At 48.2% G+C, this 15920-nt stretch overlaps 1 protein-coding gene across 5 annotated transcripts in view; it reads left to right on the top strand.

Moving 5' to 3' along the window:
- TCF7 (transcription factor 7) overlaps positions 1 to 15220 on the top strand; it is a 72846-nt gene extending 57626 nt beyond the window's left edge. For 2 of the 5 annotated variants that reach the window (XM_069028836.1, XM_069028835.1), the window contains exons 6-11: positions 710 to 796; positions 2445 to 2555; positions 2769 to 2931; positions 3144 to 3251; positions 5843 to 5891; positions 11416 to 11579. In XM_069028836.1, the coding sequence (XP_068884937.1) occupies positions 710 to 796; positions 2445 to 2555; positions 2769 to 2931; positions 3144 to 3251; positions 5843 to 5891; positions 11416 to 11495 (598 nt within the window). In that variant the 3' untranslated portion in view covers positions 11496 to 11579. Of the gene's footprint in view, positions 1 to 709; positions 797 to 2444; positions 2556 to 2768; positions 2932 to 3143; positions 3252 to 5842; positions 5892 to 7458; positions 7532 to 11415 lie in introns of all 5 variants that reach the window. The other 3 variants (XM_069028838.1, XM_069028837.1, XM_069028839.1) reach the window with 2 other exon arrangements.
- The last annotated feature ends 700 nt before the right edge of the window (positions 15221 to 15920 follow it).

Raw genomic sequence — 15920 nt, 5'->3', positions numbered from 1 at the left:
AAAGGATGTGCTGGGGAAATCAGAGCATTCCTGAAGCACAAGGGCAGGGTAGGTACTTTCTCTCCAGACTCCAGGAGTCTCCCACACTTGGGGCATTACAGAGTCACAGAGGAGATAAAGTTGGAAGGGACTACAGTGGGTCATGTGGTCCAACCTCCCTGCTCAAGCAGAGTCGTCCCAGAGCACATGGCACAGGATTGTGTCCAGACCATCCTGGGGTATCCAGTGAGGAAGGCTCCACACCCTCTCTGGGCAGCCTGTTCCAGTGCTTGGTCACTGCACAGTAAGGAAGTTTTCCTCATATGTACCCTCCTGGTGCAGCTTCTTATGCACCACACAGAGAATCTGAGCAGGCTTTAGTTTTTTTGGTTACACTGTGCTCTTTTGAGCAACTTCTTCTGTGCAATAGCAACATCTCCTGATTTTTCAGCACACCTCTGCATTTCGCATTATTACTGGATAAACTCAAAGCTGCAGCATTACTCAGTACCAGGGGCAGAAGGGGGTCAGAATTGGATCCAACCTTTGTAGGAAGGCCGAGGTTCTCTCAAAATAACATCCAAATCCCACACTGCCCCTCAAGCCCAAGGGACACCAAGTGTCCCCCCAACCAGGGGCATTAGTGCTCTGAGTCCCCTTAGCAAAGGGTATCTGTAGGAAATACCACGTAGCTGTGGATACTTTATAGACTCTTTCTTCCTGATCCCAGGCAGAGCCAGTCTGTCTATCCGCTCCCGTCATGTGGATTTAGACAGCCGTATTCGTCAGCGCTTTCTGCTGGGGCTTCTTTCTCCAGGTGAGTATGAGCTGTGTGAGACAGGGCAGCTCAGCTGGTCACACAGCTTGCAGTTTGTGCAGTAGCAGCTTGCAGCAGACCACAGCCACCCAGGGACAGCCACGCACCCTCCCTGGGGCAGGTATGGGAAGAGAAGGTGCTTGTAGGCAGCGTCTGGTCCAAAGGGTGCTCAGGGGAATATCGAGGATGAAGGATGCACAACAGTTGGGTTTTAATCAGCAGAACTCTAAAGAGAGTCAGAAACTCCAGCCTTCAGCTCAGCATTGGGAGAATGGGGTGGAATCCATTGCTCAGGATTTTGCTCCGTGTCACTAACCCTAATCCTAAGTGTGTCCCTGCTGCCACCACCGCTTTGCTCTGCAGAGATGGATCTGGTTTACTTGGTCTCAGCTTTAAAAGCAGGACAGGAGTGGACAGGGATTTCCTGCCCTCCCATTGGCACAAGTCAATTCTGTGAGATATGAACACAGCCTCTGCCTTCAGGTGAGCAAAATGCATCCCCTGTGGATGGGAATCACAGAGCCCAGCTCTTCCAGGCGTGCTGCTGGGCAAAGCCCCCTTGGCTTCATAGGGATGCCAGGGCCACACCAGCTTTTGCTTCTGCTTTGTGTTGTCCTGAAGAGCTGTTAGTGGAGATTTCCCACAGGAAAACCATGTAAATCCTTGCTCATGCGAGCCCTTAGCCATGCAGAAACCTGGATCTGTGCAACCTTCGATCCTGCGGAAGAGGGGAGGGAGTGCTGCCAGGCCTCCTTTCTCACAAGGCATCACCCTTGCACAGCCTCAAAAGTGAAGGCAAGAGAAGGTAACGGTTCCCTGTGGAGCCTCAGCAGCCTCCATGAGCTCCTGCCTGCAGGATTTTGGGGTGGATTTTGTAGCACTGCTGCAGCCGAGAAAGTACACCTGGTCAGATAAGGATCAGACTGTGCTGGTGGATTAAATTAAACAGCTTTTCTTTTCGTGCCAGCATATCTAATGAACAGTTCATCTCCCATGGGCAATTCTGCCATCTCAAGCTCCAGTCATAAAGTGGCAAGCTTGGCAAAGCTGACTCTGCTGGCTTTATCCTCCAAAACTCCGGAGAGAGCTAATGAAGCCTGAGAGCTAATGAGACCTCTCGTGATCTCAGCCCGTGTTGTGGAGAGCATTGCTTAGGCAAGGTGCACCTCCTAGAGTTGCAGTTGGGTTCATGTTCAGACTTAGTCTATTTCTGTTAAAAGGCAGGTGTGGAGTGGTCCTAATCTCTCCCATCCAAACGCCAGGTTGAGTTTGTTGTTTCTTTCTGCAGTGCTAATGAGATATTGCAACAACAGAGATCTGAGTAGCTGAAACTGCTGGGTGAAAGCGCCCTTGATCTCAGCCAGGCTGGCTCCTGCTGCAGCCGGGTTCCCTCACTGTGGCACCGGATCCTTTCCATCCACGTGCCCACGGCTTGACCAGCCATGGCACGAGGGTGACCCAGGGGTGGTGGCACTGCCTGCCCCCACCAGCCCAGCAGCACCTGCGTGCTTTCCATGTCTTCTGCTTTCTGTCTGCTTCCGCCACGTCAGAGTGCACTCCGAGAGACGCCGCCCTGGCTGCCCGGCATCTGCAGTGTCCCCAGCACGGTGCAGCCCTCCCAGCACCACTCACCCACTCTCTGTTGCAGGTTCACTCACCCGCTGATGCTGGGCTCTGGCATGCACACCACCGGCATCCCGCACCCTGCCATCGTGCCCCACTCCGGCAAGCAAGAGATGGAGCACTACGACCGAAACATGTGAGTGGGAAGTGCTGGCTCAGCAGCACAAGCACCTCAACACCCATTTCATTTATCACTCTGTGCTCATAAGGGAGGAGGATGGATGAACACTGAGCTCTGCATCTGAGGAGCAGATCTCGGGCCCCCCACCTGCTCGTGCTGTTGGGTTGTTTTGGGGTCGAGTCTTCTGGTGGCTCTGATGCTGACAGCCCCTCCTTTTTTCCCACCAAGGAAACCTCAACCAGAACCAAAGAGAGAGAAGGAAGCCAAGAAGCCCACTATTAAGAAGCCCCTGAACGCTTTCATGTTGTATATGAAAGAAATGCGGGCAAAAGTCATCGCCGAGTGCACCCTGAAAGAGAGTGCTGCCATCAACCAGATCTTGGGAAGGAGGGTAAGAGCTCACGGGGCCCAGTGTCATCACCTAGTGCCACATCCCTGTCCCTTGCAGCTACTCTTAAGCGCATAACCAGCATCTGCTTCAAATCCAGGTGCTCTTATCCCACAAACACAGGGGGCCAGATGTGCCCTGGGGCGGGGTGGCCACGGTGGGCTGGGCTGGGAGGGGACAGTGGGGCCATGCTTCATTGCTCTTTGTCCTTGCAGTGGCACGCACTGTCCCGGGAGGAACAAGCCAAGTACTACGAACTGGCCCGCAAGGAACGGCAGCTCCACATGCAGCTCTACCCTGGCTGGTCTGCCAGAGACAACTACGTAAGTGCCACCATGCTCGGACCCCCACCCTGTGGCATGGCCCAAAATGACCTGGGGCGCTGACAGCTGGCATTTACCAAATACCTGGTCCTGGCAATGTCATTCCTGGCAGCACAAGAGCCATAGAAATTCACATTTCAGGAGTATTTTGAACACCCTCTTGTTGCCTGTCTAAAGGATGAATGATACAGCCCCCAGCAACCACAGGCATTTATTTGCTTATTGTCTAAGCAAATACAAGTAGAAATGAAGAGAAGCTTTTAAGTGCTGTGGAAATATAATTTTATCCTTGGAAATACAGTTTTATGGAAACGAACTGCTTTGTGCATCTTGGACAGCAGGTGAGGTATCTGTGAGGGTGAGGAGGCCCTGGCACAGGTTGCCCAGAGAAGTTGTGAATGCTGCATCCCTGGAAGTGTTCAAGGCCAGGTTGGATGGGGCTTGGAGCAACCTGGTCTAGTGGAAGGTGTCCCTGCCCACGGCAGGGGGTTGGAACAGGATGTGTTTAAGGTCCCTTCCAACCCAAATCATTATATGATGCTGTGATTTAAAATAGTGGCTCTTTTTGTAGGGGGTCTTTTCTTGTGACTTTCGTGACTGTTTTGCTGTTACATGCCTAACAAGCTCATTAGAGAACTGAAGCAAAGCACACCTAAGTCTTCAGATATCTGTCCATCCACTCATGGGCTCTGTCCTTTTGATCTTAATCTCCATCATTTCCCTCACAGACACTTTCTTAACCCTGGGAGCTGCACAGTGAGTGCCCATCCATCCCACACTGACTCCAGCCCTCCTTCCAGAGTGACTAACTCCACCAGGGGCAAGAAAACACCTATAAACAGACCCAAACCACCCCAAACTCCCCCCAAACACAGAGGGCAGAGATGATGCAGAAAAAGCAGAGGTGATGGGAAGCCCCCACCCCACATTTTGATGGGCACACATCTGGAGGGCATTAACATCTGGAGGGCAGCAGCACTGCTGAGAACATGACACCATCTTCCTCCAAGACCAAGCACATCCTCCATGGAAATCCAAGTCCTGTATCATCTTCATCTGGTTCCTTGAGGAGCCAAGGGCTGGTTCCTTGTTCCAGAAGATAGATGGTGGGCTCCAAAGGTGCATATTGGTCCTCCCAGCACTGTAAACCAGCTGGTTTGGGTGTTCTGGTTGTTGGAAGAGGTGCTTTTCTCTCCGGAGTTGAGCAGGGATGAGGAGGAGGAGGAATGTAGGTCACTTCTGCAGCACGTGATGCGGATATCAGGCAGGAAGTACAGTTGCTCCCCCACTGAAGAAAAAGCTTACCACAGCTCAGAGCTTTCCACCTTCACTCAAACCACAAAAAGTCATATAAGAAGTCACAGGTCAAAAGGCAGCCCTGGGAGCTGCCTGCTCCACACAGCCAGATTTGCTCCTGCGCTGCTGTGCCCTCATTAATCAGCTCATTAGGGGATGAGCATCTTGTGAATCAGAGAGGCAGTTTGGGGATAAAATAGGACTTTTTTATTAGTGAAAGAAGAATGAGAGATGGGTCCAGAACTGCAAAAGCATTGAAATATATTAGTATTATTTAAAAATAAATTTCTGGGGATTTCCTAAAGCTTTATTTCCCATTTGAAATCAGGGAATATCAAGGAGCAACTTAAGGGAATATCAAGGTACCACATTAAAGCATGTTTTGGAAATAGGGAAGGTTCTAAAATGGACCAAGTGCTTCTTAGAAATGCAAGGAGGAGGAATAAGAATATGACAGGAGCATCAGCTATTGATCATATTCTCTCCATTGCATGCAGCAAATCTTGTTTAATTCTATTAATCTCAATAAACTTACTAATTAAATTATCAATTCAATAATTAAAGGAATAATGGGTGGGATCCCCAGGTGAGGTGTGTCAGAGTGGGCTGAGGAGTTCTGGCAGGAGTTGGCAGAGGTGCTGAGCAGCGCAGGCACAGGCACTGGCTTTATTACAGCTGGTTTACATCCACTAGCATTTTCTCTCACACCTTCTGACACAGCCTGCAGCATAAATCCAGGTCTTAGCTGCATTTGCAGCATGGTCCTGGACTCATAAACCAGAGCATGGAGCAGACATGGGGGTAGAGTGGGGACATGGCTGCCATCGCCTCTTGAGTTTATTGCAGTTTCTAAATATGCACAGATCTCATGCAAAGTGCTGAGCCAAAATGCCCTGTGGTGCTGGATCCGGGGGTATTGGAAATGAGGGGTAATCCCTGAGAAAAGGCACAAGCCCAGAACGAATGTGTGCTGTGCAGAAGCCATAGCAAGTGCGCAAAAACACACATGGGTTTCACTTTGAGAGCTCCTCCTGAGTTTTTTCTTAGGAGCATTGGAGTGGGAAGAGGAGAAAGGAAGGGGACATCCTCATAGATAAACCTGAGTAGTCCCTTTGCAGCCTTCTTCAGTTCATATCCTCCTGGAATGGGCTGAGCCAGCAGCACCATGACTCGTACCAGATCTGGTCATCTGGGAGGCAGCAGCCATCCCCAGCACCCAGTCCAGTCCCAAAAACCCTGCACAGCACCCTCAGTTTCCTGGAGCACAGGTAACGGCCTTTCCTTTGATTTCCTAGGGGAAAAAGAAGAGACGAACACGGGAAAAGCAGCAAGATTCCAACTCAGGTAAGTGCGTGCGGCCTGGCAGCTGTCTCAGCTTTCCTGCTCAGATGGGAGAATCCGAAGCACTTGTTGTGTTTCACCATGTTTTCTGCTATTATCCTGAGCTTTACTAGAGAAATACACATTCATTATTTTTTTAAGACATGGTAAATTAACCTTTCTGTGACTTTTTAATAGACATGTTTGATTTAGAACATGGGTAGTGTGTGGAAACTGAAAAGATCAGATTTTGGCAAGTGTATAACTTCATATGAACTATCACTAAACTTAATCTATTGAAAACATCCAGGGTGAATGTCCCCATCAGACCTACAGATGTTATTAACTAAAGAAAACTCCTCTCAAACGCATCCATGCTGTGTGTGGGATGAAATGCAGTGGCAGGACTGAAGATCATTCACAGGACTACCCAAGTTTGGTTGTCATGTCAAAGTAATGTGGAGTTGAAGCAAAGTCATACTAAACCCCAATACCAGCTGCCTCCCTGTACCACCCTGCTGATTAGAAAAGGCCCTTTCAACAGATTTCAGCTGGTCACAGACACATTCCCATCATCCAAGGCTCTTCATGTGCTGATTTCTGAAGTATTTCTGCCATATCAGGAATAAATATTAACTCTACCAATAAATATTCATTATAAAGGGAATCATTATCAAGAGATGTGTCCCAGTAATACCTACAGTTTAATTAGCACTGTTGATTTCATTCATTGCTGAGTCTGATAAGAGGAATACAAGCTTTTAGGCCTTTATGTAGAGTGCATTATGTATTTTTATATATCCATATATATGTTTTGTCTGTATGATACAAAAATGATAATTTTGCCTGTTACAGATTTAAAACCAACTACTGGTTGTACACAACGAGACATTGACAGTGGTTGAAAGAGGGAAGCTGAATCCAGCACAGAAATGTGCTGTTCAAATCTCATTTGCAACACTAGAAAAAAACATGATGTGACTGAAAGCAAACAGCGCTTCACCCTAATGAGTCCCGTAATTATACAGTAAAACAGCAACGTTTTAGGAAAGGCCGTGGAGAACAGCTTTTCCATTAAAACTGGAAGGGTTATGATGGGGGGCAGGGTGGAATACCCTGGGCCTGGGTCTCCTTGGTGCTAACTCTGCTTTCAGCCTGCTTCTGCAACGTTTCCTCCTCTTTTCTCCGTGCACAGTCCAAGCTCGCTGGCAGCGCACATAGTCGCTGCTGGAAAGGGAGGGAGCAGGTAAGGATGCAGACACAGGAGTCAGGCATCGCCTCTGGGATTTGGCAGCTTTTCCAGACTTAAGAAATTTGAAGAGCTGTGAATTTCCCCGTAATTGCCCACGTTTCTCAAAGCTGTTTCCCAAACCACCTTTAGCTGTCAGCAGTGATCACTGATATTTGCCTAACGATCACTTTTTTCCAGGTGGTGCCAGTGCCATTCTGTAGCAGAAAATAATGGGATTTTAGTCTGTTAGTTGTGTGTTAAAGTGGCTAAAATGATGTTGCCTCTTTTCTTCCTCGTGCTCCTCCTCCTCTTTGTGCCTCTGCCTTGCCCATTCTCCGCCGCGCATGCTTCTGTGTTCAGATCCTGCCTCTCCTAAGAAATGCAGAGCTCGCTTTGGTCTCAACCAACAAACGGACTGGTGCGGCCCGTGCAGGTGTGTATCGGCATCTCCTCGCTGCTGGGTGTTCCTGGGAGAGTGGGTTCAGCTCCAAGTGTCCTCCCGCAGCCATCCCAGTGCCAGTGGGGGCTGCTCTGTCCAGGCAGGGATGGGGTGTGCTCTGGGCATCCTCAGGAGTTTCTGAGCTGCAAGGGACAGGCTGTAGTCTGGGCTTTTTATCCCTTCTGGGGCAGTGTTGGTTTAGTGCTGGACATATTTCTCGGCTGATAGACTTCCCTGGTCTTAAAACCTTATTTCTAGGATGGAGGCCTCTGTGACCCTGACATGAGGCTTTTTTTCCTCCATTAGTGTTTTCCAATCCCATTAGTGACACCCTAGGGCCAGCAGTGAGGATTTAATGGGTTTCTTTTTCCTATTTATACTGGGCTAACCATGTATTTCAAGATCCAGTTCTTCCTGAGCCTTAAATTTTGCAGTATCCACCATGGGTGGGGTGGGACAGCCTCAAGCAGCCAAACAGAGCAGTGCTGTGCCCTTCAGGCTTCCAGAGATGGATTTGGCCAGGCAGTAGTAAAGTTTGGTGCATCAACCAAGTGTTGTCTGGCTCAGAGGGCCTGCAAAGGCAGCCAGGCAGAAAAAGCTCCTAGGAGCTTCTGGATCTCGGTGCCAGAGCACAGAGAGACTCCAGCTTGGACAGAGGTCTGCAATTTGCAGTTTTGCACCAACACATTGAGGAAAAAGGTGGAAGTACTGCTTGATGTGCTCACTTCAGCTTGAAGTGACTAAAATCATTTAGTTGACCCAAATCTGGCCCAGACCTTGCTGCACTCCAGGCTCCAGTCACTGGGGCTGAGCCCCACATGAGCTCACCTCCTGCACATCAACGTGCCACAGCAGCAGAGCTCCCTGCTCTCCTTTTATTCCCTGGGTAGTGTCATCAAGCACCACTTTTTAATTGATTAAGAGTCCAGACACAGCTCCCTTACTGTCTCATTAATACTTGAATGTCCAGAGGGGGTTGCTGGAGCCCCCCATGCCCCCTGCAGCTGTGCCGCCAGGCTGAGTGCCCCGTTCTTCCATGGGCACTTCTTCCACCTTCCCTCTGCCTCCATTCCAGCTCTGAACTCAGCTTCTCCTCTGCACCGCTTCCCAATTAACACAGGCTGCTGGAGTGCCCAGACACCTTGGCATGCTCTTCTCGTGTACCCTGTGTAACCAAGCCCTGGTCAGCCAGAGCTGCTCTGCAATTCCCGTACTAACGTGCTGCTGCCACTCAGGGGCTCCTGTCCTATGTGCTCTGTTTACCTGTGGAGAACAACTTCCACATGAGGATTTCCACTCCACAGGAGAGGTTAACTGGTTAAGACTGGGTGTTCCTGCTCTAGAGCTTTCACACTCCTCCCTCATACCCTGGACAAACACTCCACGGTGCTGCAGTTCCCAGAGAGAGAGGGAACAGTTCCTTTAGCTGTGTAACACCCACTTCAGCATAGCCCATGGACTGGGCCATTATCAGCAGTCTGTAGTATCACATCTGCTTTTTTCCCTGTTTCTTTAAATTGAATGAATCAATGGACACATTCTTGTAATCTTAAAGAGGTCATTGAAACTCTATCCTGCAGCTACTCCCAAGATGTCTGTGGGAAACACAAGCTCCTCCTCAGGCTTGTCTCTGGGGAATTACTGCCCATGGAAAATACCCTTGAGTTGAATGCTAGGTTCAGCTTGAGCTGTTGTGTTTCCTGTCGCACTAACTGGGTCACCACGGCTAGCGATGGCACTGACAGCAGTAATAGCACTGCTCTTGTTCACTTCCAGTGCAAGTCATGTTTAATACTGGACTAGTTAATACACATTCTCACAGGGTCTGGTTTTTCATTAGGAAGATCAAAGAAAGGTGTGTGCCCACATTAGCAAGTTCTCCATTTGATCAGTTTTCCTCAAATGAGACAGCCGGGTGGGAGACGTTCTTTTACCTGTTTTAGCTGTAAAGTCTCCAGCAGAGGAATTGTCCCCTCAATACTATTAAGGTGACATCTTGAAAGCTCTTTTGTGTGAGGATCTATACTGAGGTGCTCAAGGACCCAAAGCAGGTGACATAAGGGATCTGTCACATGGAGAGAAGGAAAACCAGCTCAACAAAGAGCAAAGACAAGATAGTGTGAGGGACTGACTCTGGACAGCCAGGGGTAGTTAAAACAATCTGGATGTACAAGGTGACACCTGGAACTTGGGATAAATACTGAACAGAATTGTCACAGGATGTGAAGGAATCATGGCCAAACCCAGCTACAGCAAGAATGATGTGTGACTTGTATTTTTGAGACCCCCAAATCATAACATCCAAACAAGTAGGGAACCTGAACGTTTCTTCCAGGAGAAATGAAGGGAGGCTGGTCCCTGCTCTCAGGTGCTGCTGCCTTCAGGACCTTCCTGCTTCCAGCAGATTTCTTCTTAGAAGAGCAGAGCTGGGGGAGGAGATCTGCCCCCGATGGGTACTGTCCTGTAAAAACCCCTTTGGGTTAGTATAGCCATCCCCAGCTGATGAGCTCTGTCACACTCCACAGAATGGAAGCATGGAACTGAGAGTGTCACCATTGCAGGACCATTCATATCCTTCTGCCAAATCTTTCTCCCCAGTGCCTGCCCACATGGCATTTTGTACCTGTACTCTACTTCCAGGGGAGAGGTCACATCCCAAGGGGAGGTCACAGCAAACATTTCCTGCCCAGGAACCCCACGGGCTGAAGTGTGATTGGTAGCTCTGTCAGGGCTGATTTTCCCTTAGCTCAGTGAGCAGGTTGATGGTGATCTGCCCTCCAAGGAGCAACAGTTCCTCTGAAGGCCTCGGGACTGTTCTAGCTTTCGAAGCAGGACCACAGACACGCTCAGACCATCTCCCTCCAGCCAGTCCCAGGCTATTTTGTTCCCTTTTCCTGAATGGCTGCTGAGCACTTTCTGCTCAGCTGCATCACTGAGTTGTCCTTGGAGGTGGGAATGAATGGAAAGTACACTCAGATGCAGAGATAACTCAGAGCAGAAGAGAAGAGCTGAGTGCTAAGGCCAGGTTGGATGGTACTTGGAGCAACCTGGTCTAGTGGGAAGTGTCCCTGCCCATGACAGGGAGGTTGAAATGGGATGAACTTTAACACAGGGAGGTTGAAACGGGATGAGCTTTAAGGTCCCTTCCAACCCAAACCAGTCTGTGGTTCTAAGTAGATGATACTGTGCACAAGGCTAGGAAAAGTGCTAGGAAATGGGGTCTTGGAACCTTCTGATTTTGGGATGAGAAAAGCCGAGACTGATGTAAAGGGCAGTGTCCCAGCAAGGCACAACCTGGCGCTGCTAAGCACAGTGATGCCGACCTGCCCTGTGACACCAGCGCACATGAGTGTCCTGTGGGCCCTGCGTGGGCTCTGTGGCAGGTGGGGAGGGGACGCACGGCAATGCTTTAGTCCTGAACTCGTGAGAGCCAGGCACCCACACAGCGTCCCAGAATTCGAGCAGTTGGGGTGGTGGCTGGTGAGGAATGACCTCACGGGTTGGATTTTTATTATTCTTTTGATTTTTTGTTTTTGTGGGTTTTTTTTTTGTTTGGGGTGTTAATTACTGTTTATATTATTATTTTAAATTTTTATTATTATTGTCATTTCATGGCGTTGATAATTATTATTATTTTGGGTTTGGGGTTTTTTTGCTGTTTTCATTTTTATTACTGCATTTTGATCTTTACTGCTGTTTCATGCCCTCCTTCTCCTCGCCCGCGGCCCCGCTCCCGGCCCGCAGGCGCCGCCCGGCGGTGTCCCCGCAGCGCTGCAGCGCCGCCGCCATCCCAGCCCCGCGGGGAGAAGGGGACGGCGGATCCCCGAGGGTGCCGGGACCCTCCCGTTACTCACAGAGGCCTCTCTCCGCTGTTCCAGGAGGAAAAAGAAGTGCATTCGGTACCTACAAGGAGAAGGACGCTGTGCCAGCCCAGTTTCTTCCGATGGAAGTGCTATAGACTCCCCTCCATCCCCACCGGACGCACTCCGATGCATCCCCTCCGCCTTCCCGTCAGAGCAGCTCGCAGCCCCCGCCGACCCCGCGCACCGCGACCAGCCCGACCCCTGCCCCGTGTCCGCACACCTCCCGCCCGCCTCCGGCCCCTCCAGACCCGGCGCCCGGCGCTCCTCGGCGCCCGCCGCGCCCCCCGCCTACAGCCGCGCCTCCTCCGGGACATAGTCCCTCGCCAGTCGCTGGCCACACCGGGCACTCCGCTCGCCCACCTGGTTCCGCTGCACCTGGACGAGGACCAGAGGCCCAGCCGAATCCCCATCTCACTGTAAAACACGCAAAGTTTGGCGACACGATGACTTAAAGGATGATGGAAAACTCACTTGGTTGGGGTTTTTTTGGAGGGGAGGGGTGATAAAGATAGAAAAGCAATTTTAAAAAACGTAAAAAATAAGTACTTGCCAAAACTTAAAGTGCTGATGAGTAAACAAGCCTTTTGTCCCTGCCCTGTGATGCTTTTGTTTGTTTGTTTGTTTGGGGTTTTGTTTTGGTTTCTTTTTTACTGCGTTATCTCTAAGTGTGGCGGAGAGCAGAGTCACATCCCCAGCTTGCTGCTGTAGGTGGTAGGTGCTGTCAGTCTAACCCTGGCTTCCGCTCCCTGCCCTCCGAGCTGCTTGAAAGTGTAGTCACCCACAGATCTCTCATAGCCATTACACCACGGAGCTAGAAAAGCTGGAATAGGAGCATTTTTTAAAGCCCTTATATCTGAAAAGTAAACGTAGTGTTGCCGGTGTTCTGATCCGACCGGGTAAAAGAGACATTAAATATTTAAACCAATGAGGTGAATTTTTTTAACTTCTTGTTTGAGAACAGGAAGATGTTGTTTTCAGGTAACAGGTCTCTGTGCAGACGTGTCCCATTCCACGGTCGTACAGCACGGCAGAGGAAAAGGGAGCACCAGCTGGGCAAAGGAGCACGGACCGGCCACAGGAAGAAGGGCTGATAGTTCCTCAGGGCATCAGTCAGATGCAGGGTCTGCCCTGCTGTTAGGAATTGTCCTCTGCAGATGTGGATGGTCAGAAATCCCACCAGACAGGCTGGGCAAAGCCTCAGAAATCAGCCTGTTGGTTTTGTAGGCTCTGATCGAGCTCTGCACCTCCACAGCAGTGAGCAGGGCAGGGCATGTGGGGAGCCAGCAGCCCCGGCAGGCTGGCCAGTGTCCCAGGATCACACTAGCCCAGGGCTGAGGACCACGCTGGCCCAGCGGGTCCTTTCTCTGAGCAGACGGGGGGGAGGTGTGAGCTCTCCCTTCCCGGGGCAGTGTGGCAGCAGAGCAGCACTCACTACCCTGCCCTGGGCTGTAGGCATCCCTCTGTATGTACCCTCGGCAAGAAGGGAACCCTGTTTTTCATGATTCAGTGTAGAACTTTTTAAAAAATCTTATTTTAGCTTTTTCTAAAAGACTCTCCCTCCACCCCAATGAGGATGCCAAATGTTAATGTATTCTTTTCAGCTTGAAAATGTTTACCGGTTTCTGGTATTGTATTTATATTTTGAGTTTGATAAACAAAAAACACTGTGGATGGATTATGATCTCCATGAACTGGTGTAAATCCCAAATAATTCCAAATGCTGGATTTACTTCAGGTTTACAGTCTTTTCAGAGACCACAGTCTAGTCCAGTGCAGACTTTTTTCCTGCTTGAAAGAAATATATTACAGACTGCTGAAGAGAAAAATGACACCACACAGAGGTAGAGGGGGCACTATTTTTTTCCTACTTGATAAATAGGTTCTGGAGTACTGAATACAAATTATGTAGTAATATTATTGTAGAACTACAAGAAATTTAAGATTACCTTTATAATGTACAAAATATTTTTATATTTTTTTTCTTAATGCAAAAACATAAACCATAATTTTTTACATTGGATTAAACATAACTTTTTAACCAAGTTTATGCCTCAAAGATTTAAAATTAAAAAAAAAAAAAGCCAAACCTAACTAGTCTGTAGAGCAGCTTTGGCTTTAGTCCCTTTATTTAGGTAGTTTTGCTTACAGTAGTGTAGATTTTTTATTTCTGGTTTTAGTTTAGGAGATCTAAACCTATTTCTTTATTCCTCTCCTGTATAACTGTAACTTCAGAAGCACTGATAGAAAGCTACGTGCACAAACCTGACAAGTTTGCAAAGAGTCATTTTGAAGTTTAAACCATTTTAACCCTTGGAGAAATAGCATTACCTGATCCAATGCCAACTGTACATTTGTGTACAGACTGCACTCAGAGGGTTAATTACATAGCACTAGATCAATATGCAATCTGTTTATTTTAAATTATTTTAGCAAGCTTAGCCAACAGCATGTTCCAGTGCTGAACAGAGGAACTCAGTAGACTCTTGCCAGATCTGACATGGTCTCTTTTAATCATCTGATTTTCAAACAAACAAAAAAAACAGCTTTAGAAAATGGCTGTGTTTCAGCTCATCATTTGTCACTCTGAGACCCTCTGCTGTAAGGTGCTGTACAAGTGTCACCTACTGGAAACACCACAGATGACAGACCAGCCACCATAGCCTGGTGTACCCCACACTGGGTGTAAGGCTGGTGTAACTTAACACCCGACTGGTACTGCATGGTTGGATGACAGATGTAACTTAGCAGGAAAGCAAAGGCAGGTATAAAAGGAAAAGCAGATGTGTCTAAGTAACACCAGAGGAAATTTCAGGGTAAGTCCTGATCCGTATTAAACTGGCCAAGGCACCCAGACCAGCCCTCATTCATTTCACTCTGGGACTTTCACCCACTTATTTCAAGGCTCCTCTGGCCCCTCCACGGTGTTGTGAGTCCCTGCCTCGACCAGCAAAATGCTCATCTGCATTACAGCCTCCTCTCACTATTGTTATTCCAACTGATTCCTGCAAAAGCTCTTTAGTGACACCTAACACCCCTTCTCCAGGAGCCTTTCCCTGGGCCCTCGTAGCACACAGAAGCATTTTCAGAGCCCCAGAGCTGGAGCAGTCACACCCACAGCATTGTTTTGCCTGTGCTCTGCTCTATACATACGGGTTTATGGCCAGACCTTACCCTGTGCTTCCAGCTACTGCAGGATAAACTCAGAATGTCCACTTGTGAAATACTGCAGTCAGTTTATACTGGGGTAACTGAGAAAATTTCATTATTTTTATTCCAACACACACAAAAAGATACCTTTAGGCTGCCCCTTTCCAAGACAAAACAGCATGACGGACTTCTGTTCCACGGCCCCACGGCTGATAACCAATGCCAAAACAAAGTTACTCTTATTAATACCAAAAAAAAGTGTCTTTAGAACTGCTATATGAAGTGTTGCTATTTTGTGTTAATACTCTTTTTAATAGAAGGAGATTCTCAACAAGATTTTTTTTCTAGTTATTTTACAGCAGTTTTAACTCTTCCTGAAACAGATATTTGAATTCCTGAAGTCAGTCTGAATGTAGAAGTCATGGAAGTACCAATTCATTAAAACAAGTAAAACCACTGTATGTATGTAGCAGGGGAAAATGTATTGCAGCTGTACCTTCATTTGTCCAATGACGATCCATCATTTGTTTTAATTTTTTTACTTCACTGAGTTTGTATTTTTTGGCTTTTATGTTCAAAGTATGTTTATAGCTTTATAAATAAAGTAATTGCCAGACTGGCTGTTCAGAAGAGGCCACTGGAAGTTATAATGCTATCAAACTCTCAAATAACTATTTCTTAGCATTCAAGACAAGCAAGCAGGAATTTTCTTTTTTCCCTTCAGCATTTGTATATTTGAATAGTTTTTAGAATAACTGCCAATAACCTTCAATGGGTAAGACTGAAATAGTAAGCCAAGGGGAAGAAGAAAATATTTTTTCCACAATTCCTACTGACACCCAGCCTTCCCTCTCCCTACCCCCACACTTAATCCCTTTATCCAAGAGAGGCCTGATCCCTGATCATGCACAGACTTAAAAAAGTTAGGGAAGCACCATACAAGTTAAACAGCAACAGAAAGTTTAACAGAGGGAAATCAATCTCTCCTTTCTGGAATTTCAGAGTAGGCAGCCAGTGCCTGTTACAGTAGCTAGGAGCAGGTTCACCTGAAGCAGGAACACAGGCAGCAGCCACATGACAACCCAAACGCTCAGCACCTCCTCAAGTATCCTTCTCTACAGCTGAGCACTAGTATTACTGGAGTGGGTAAGATAACTGAGAGAATCAAAAACAGTCTTTTCCTGCTGCCATCCCTGCCAGGCAGCTACAGAATGTGAATCTGGCTGAAGTCTGAGTCAGTGCTACAGGGGAATTTCAATTAGAGAGTCAGTTGTATGCAATCCTACCAACCAAGACTACTGAGACTATTACAAATCTGCCAAAGCTACACAATGCCTTGAGCACAAAGACCAGCCCTACCCTACACATCCACA

This window comes from Aphelocoma coerulescens, chromosome 13 (assembly GCF_041296385.1).
Source record: "Aphelocoma coerulescens isolate FSJ_1873_10779 chromosome 13, UR_Acoe_1.0, whole genome shotgun sequence".
Classification (NCBI taxonomy): Eukaryota; Metazoa; Chordata; class Aves; order Passeriformes; family Corvidae; genus Aphelocoma; species Aphelocoma coerulescens.
The sequence above is the reverse complement of the archived record's forward strand: the minus strand, read 5'-3'. Positions and strand labels throughout refer to the sequence as shown.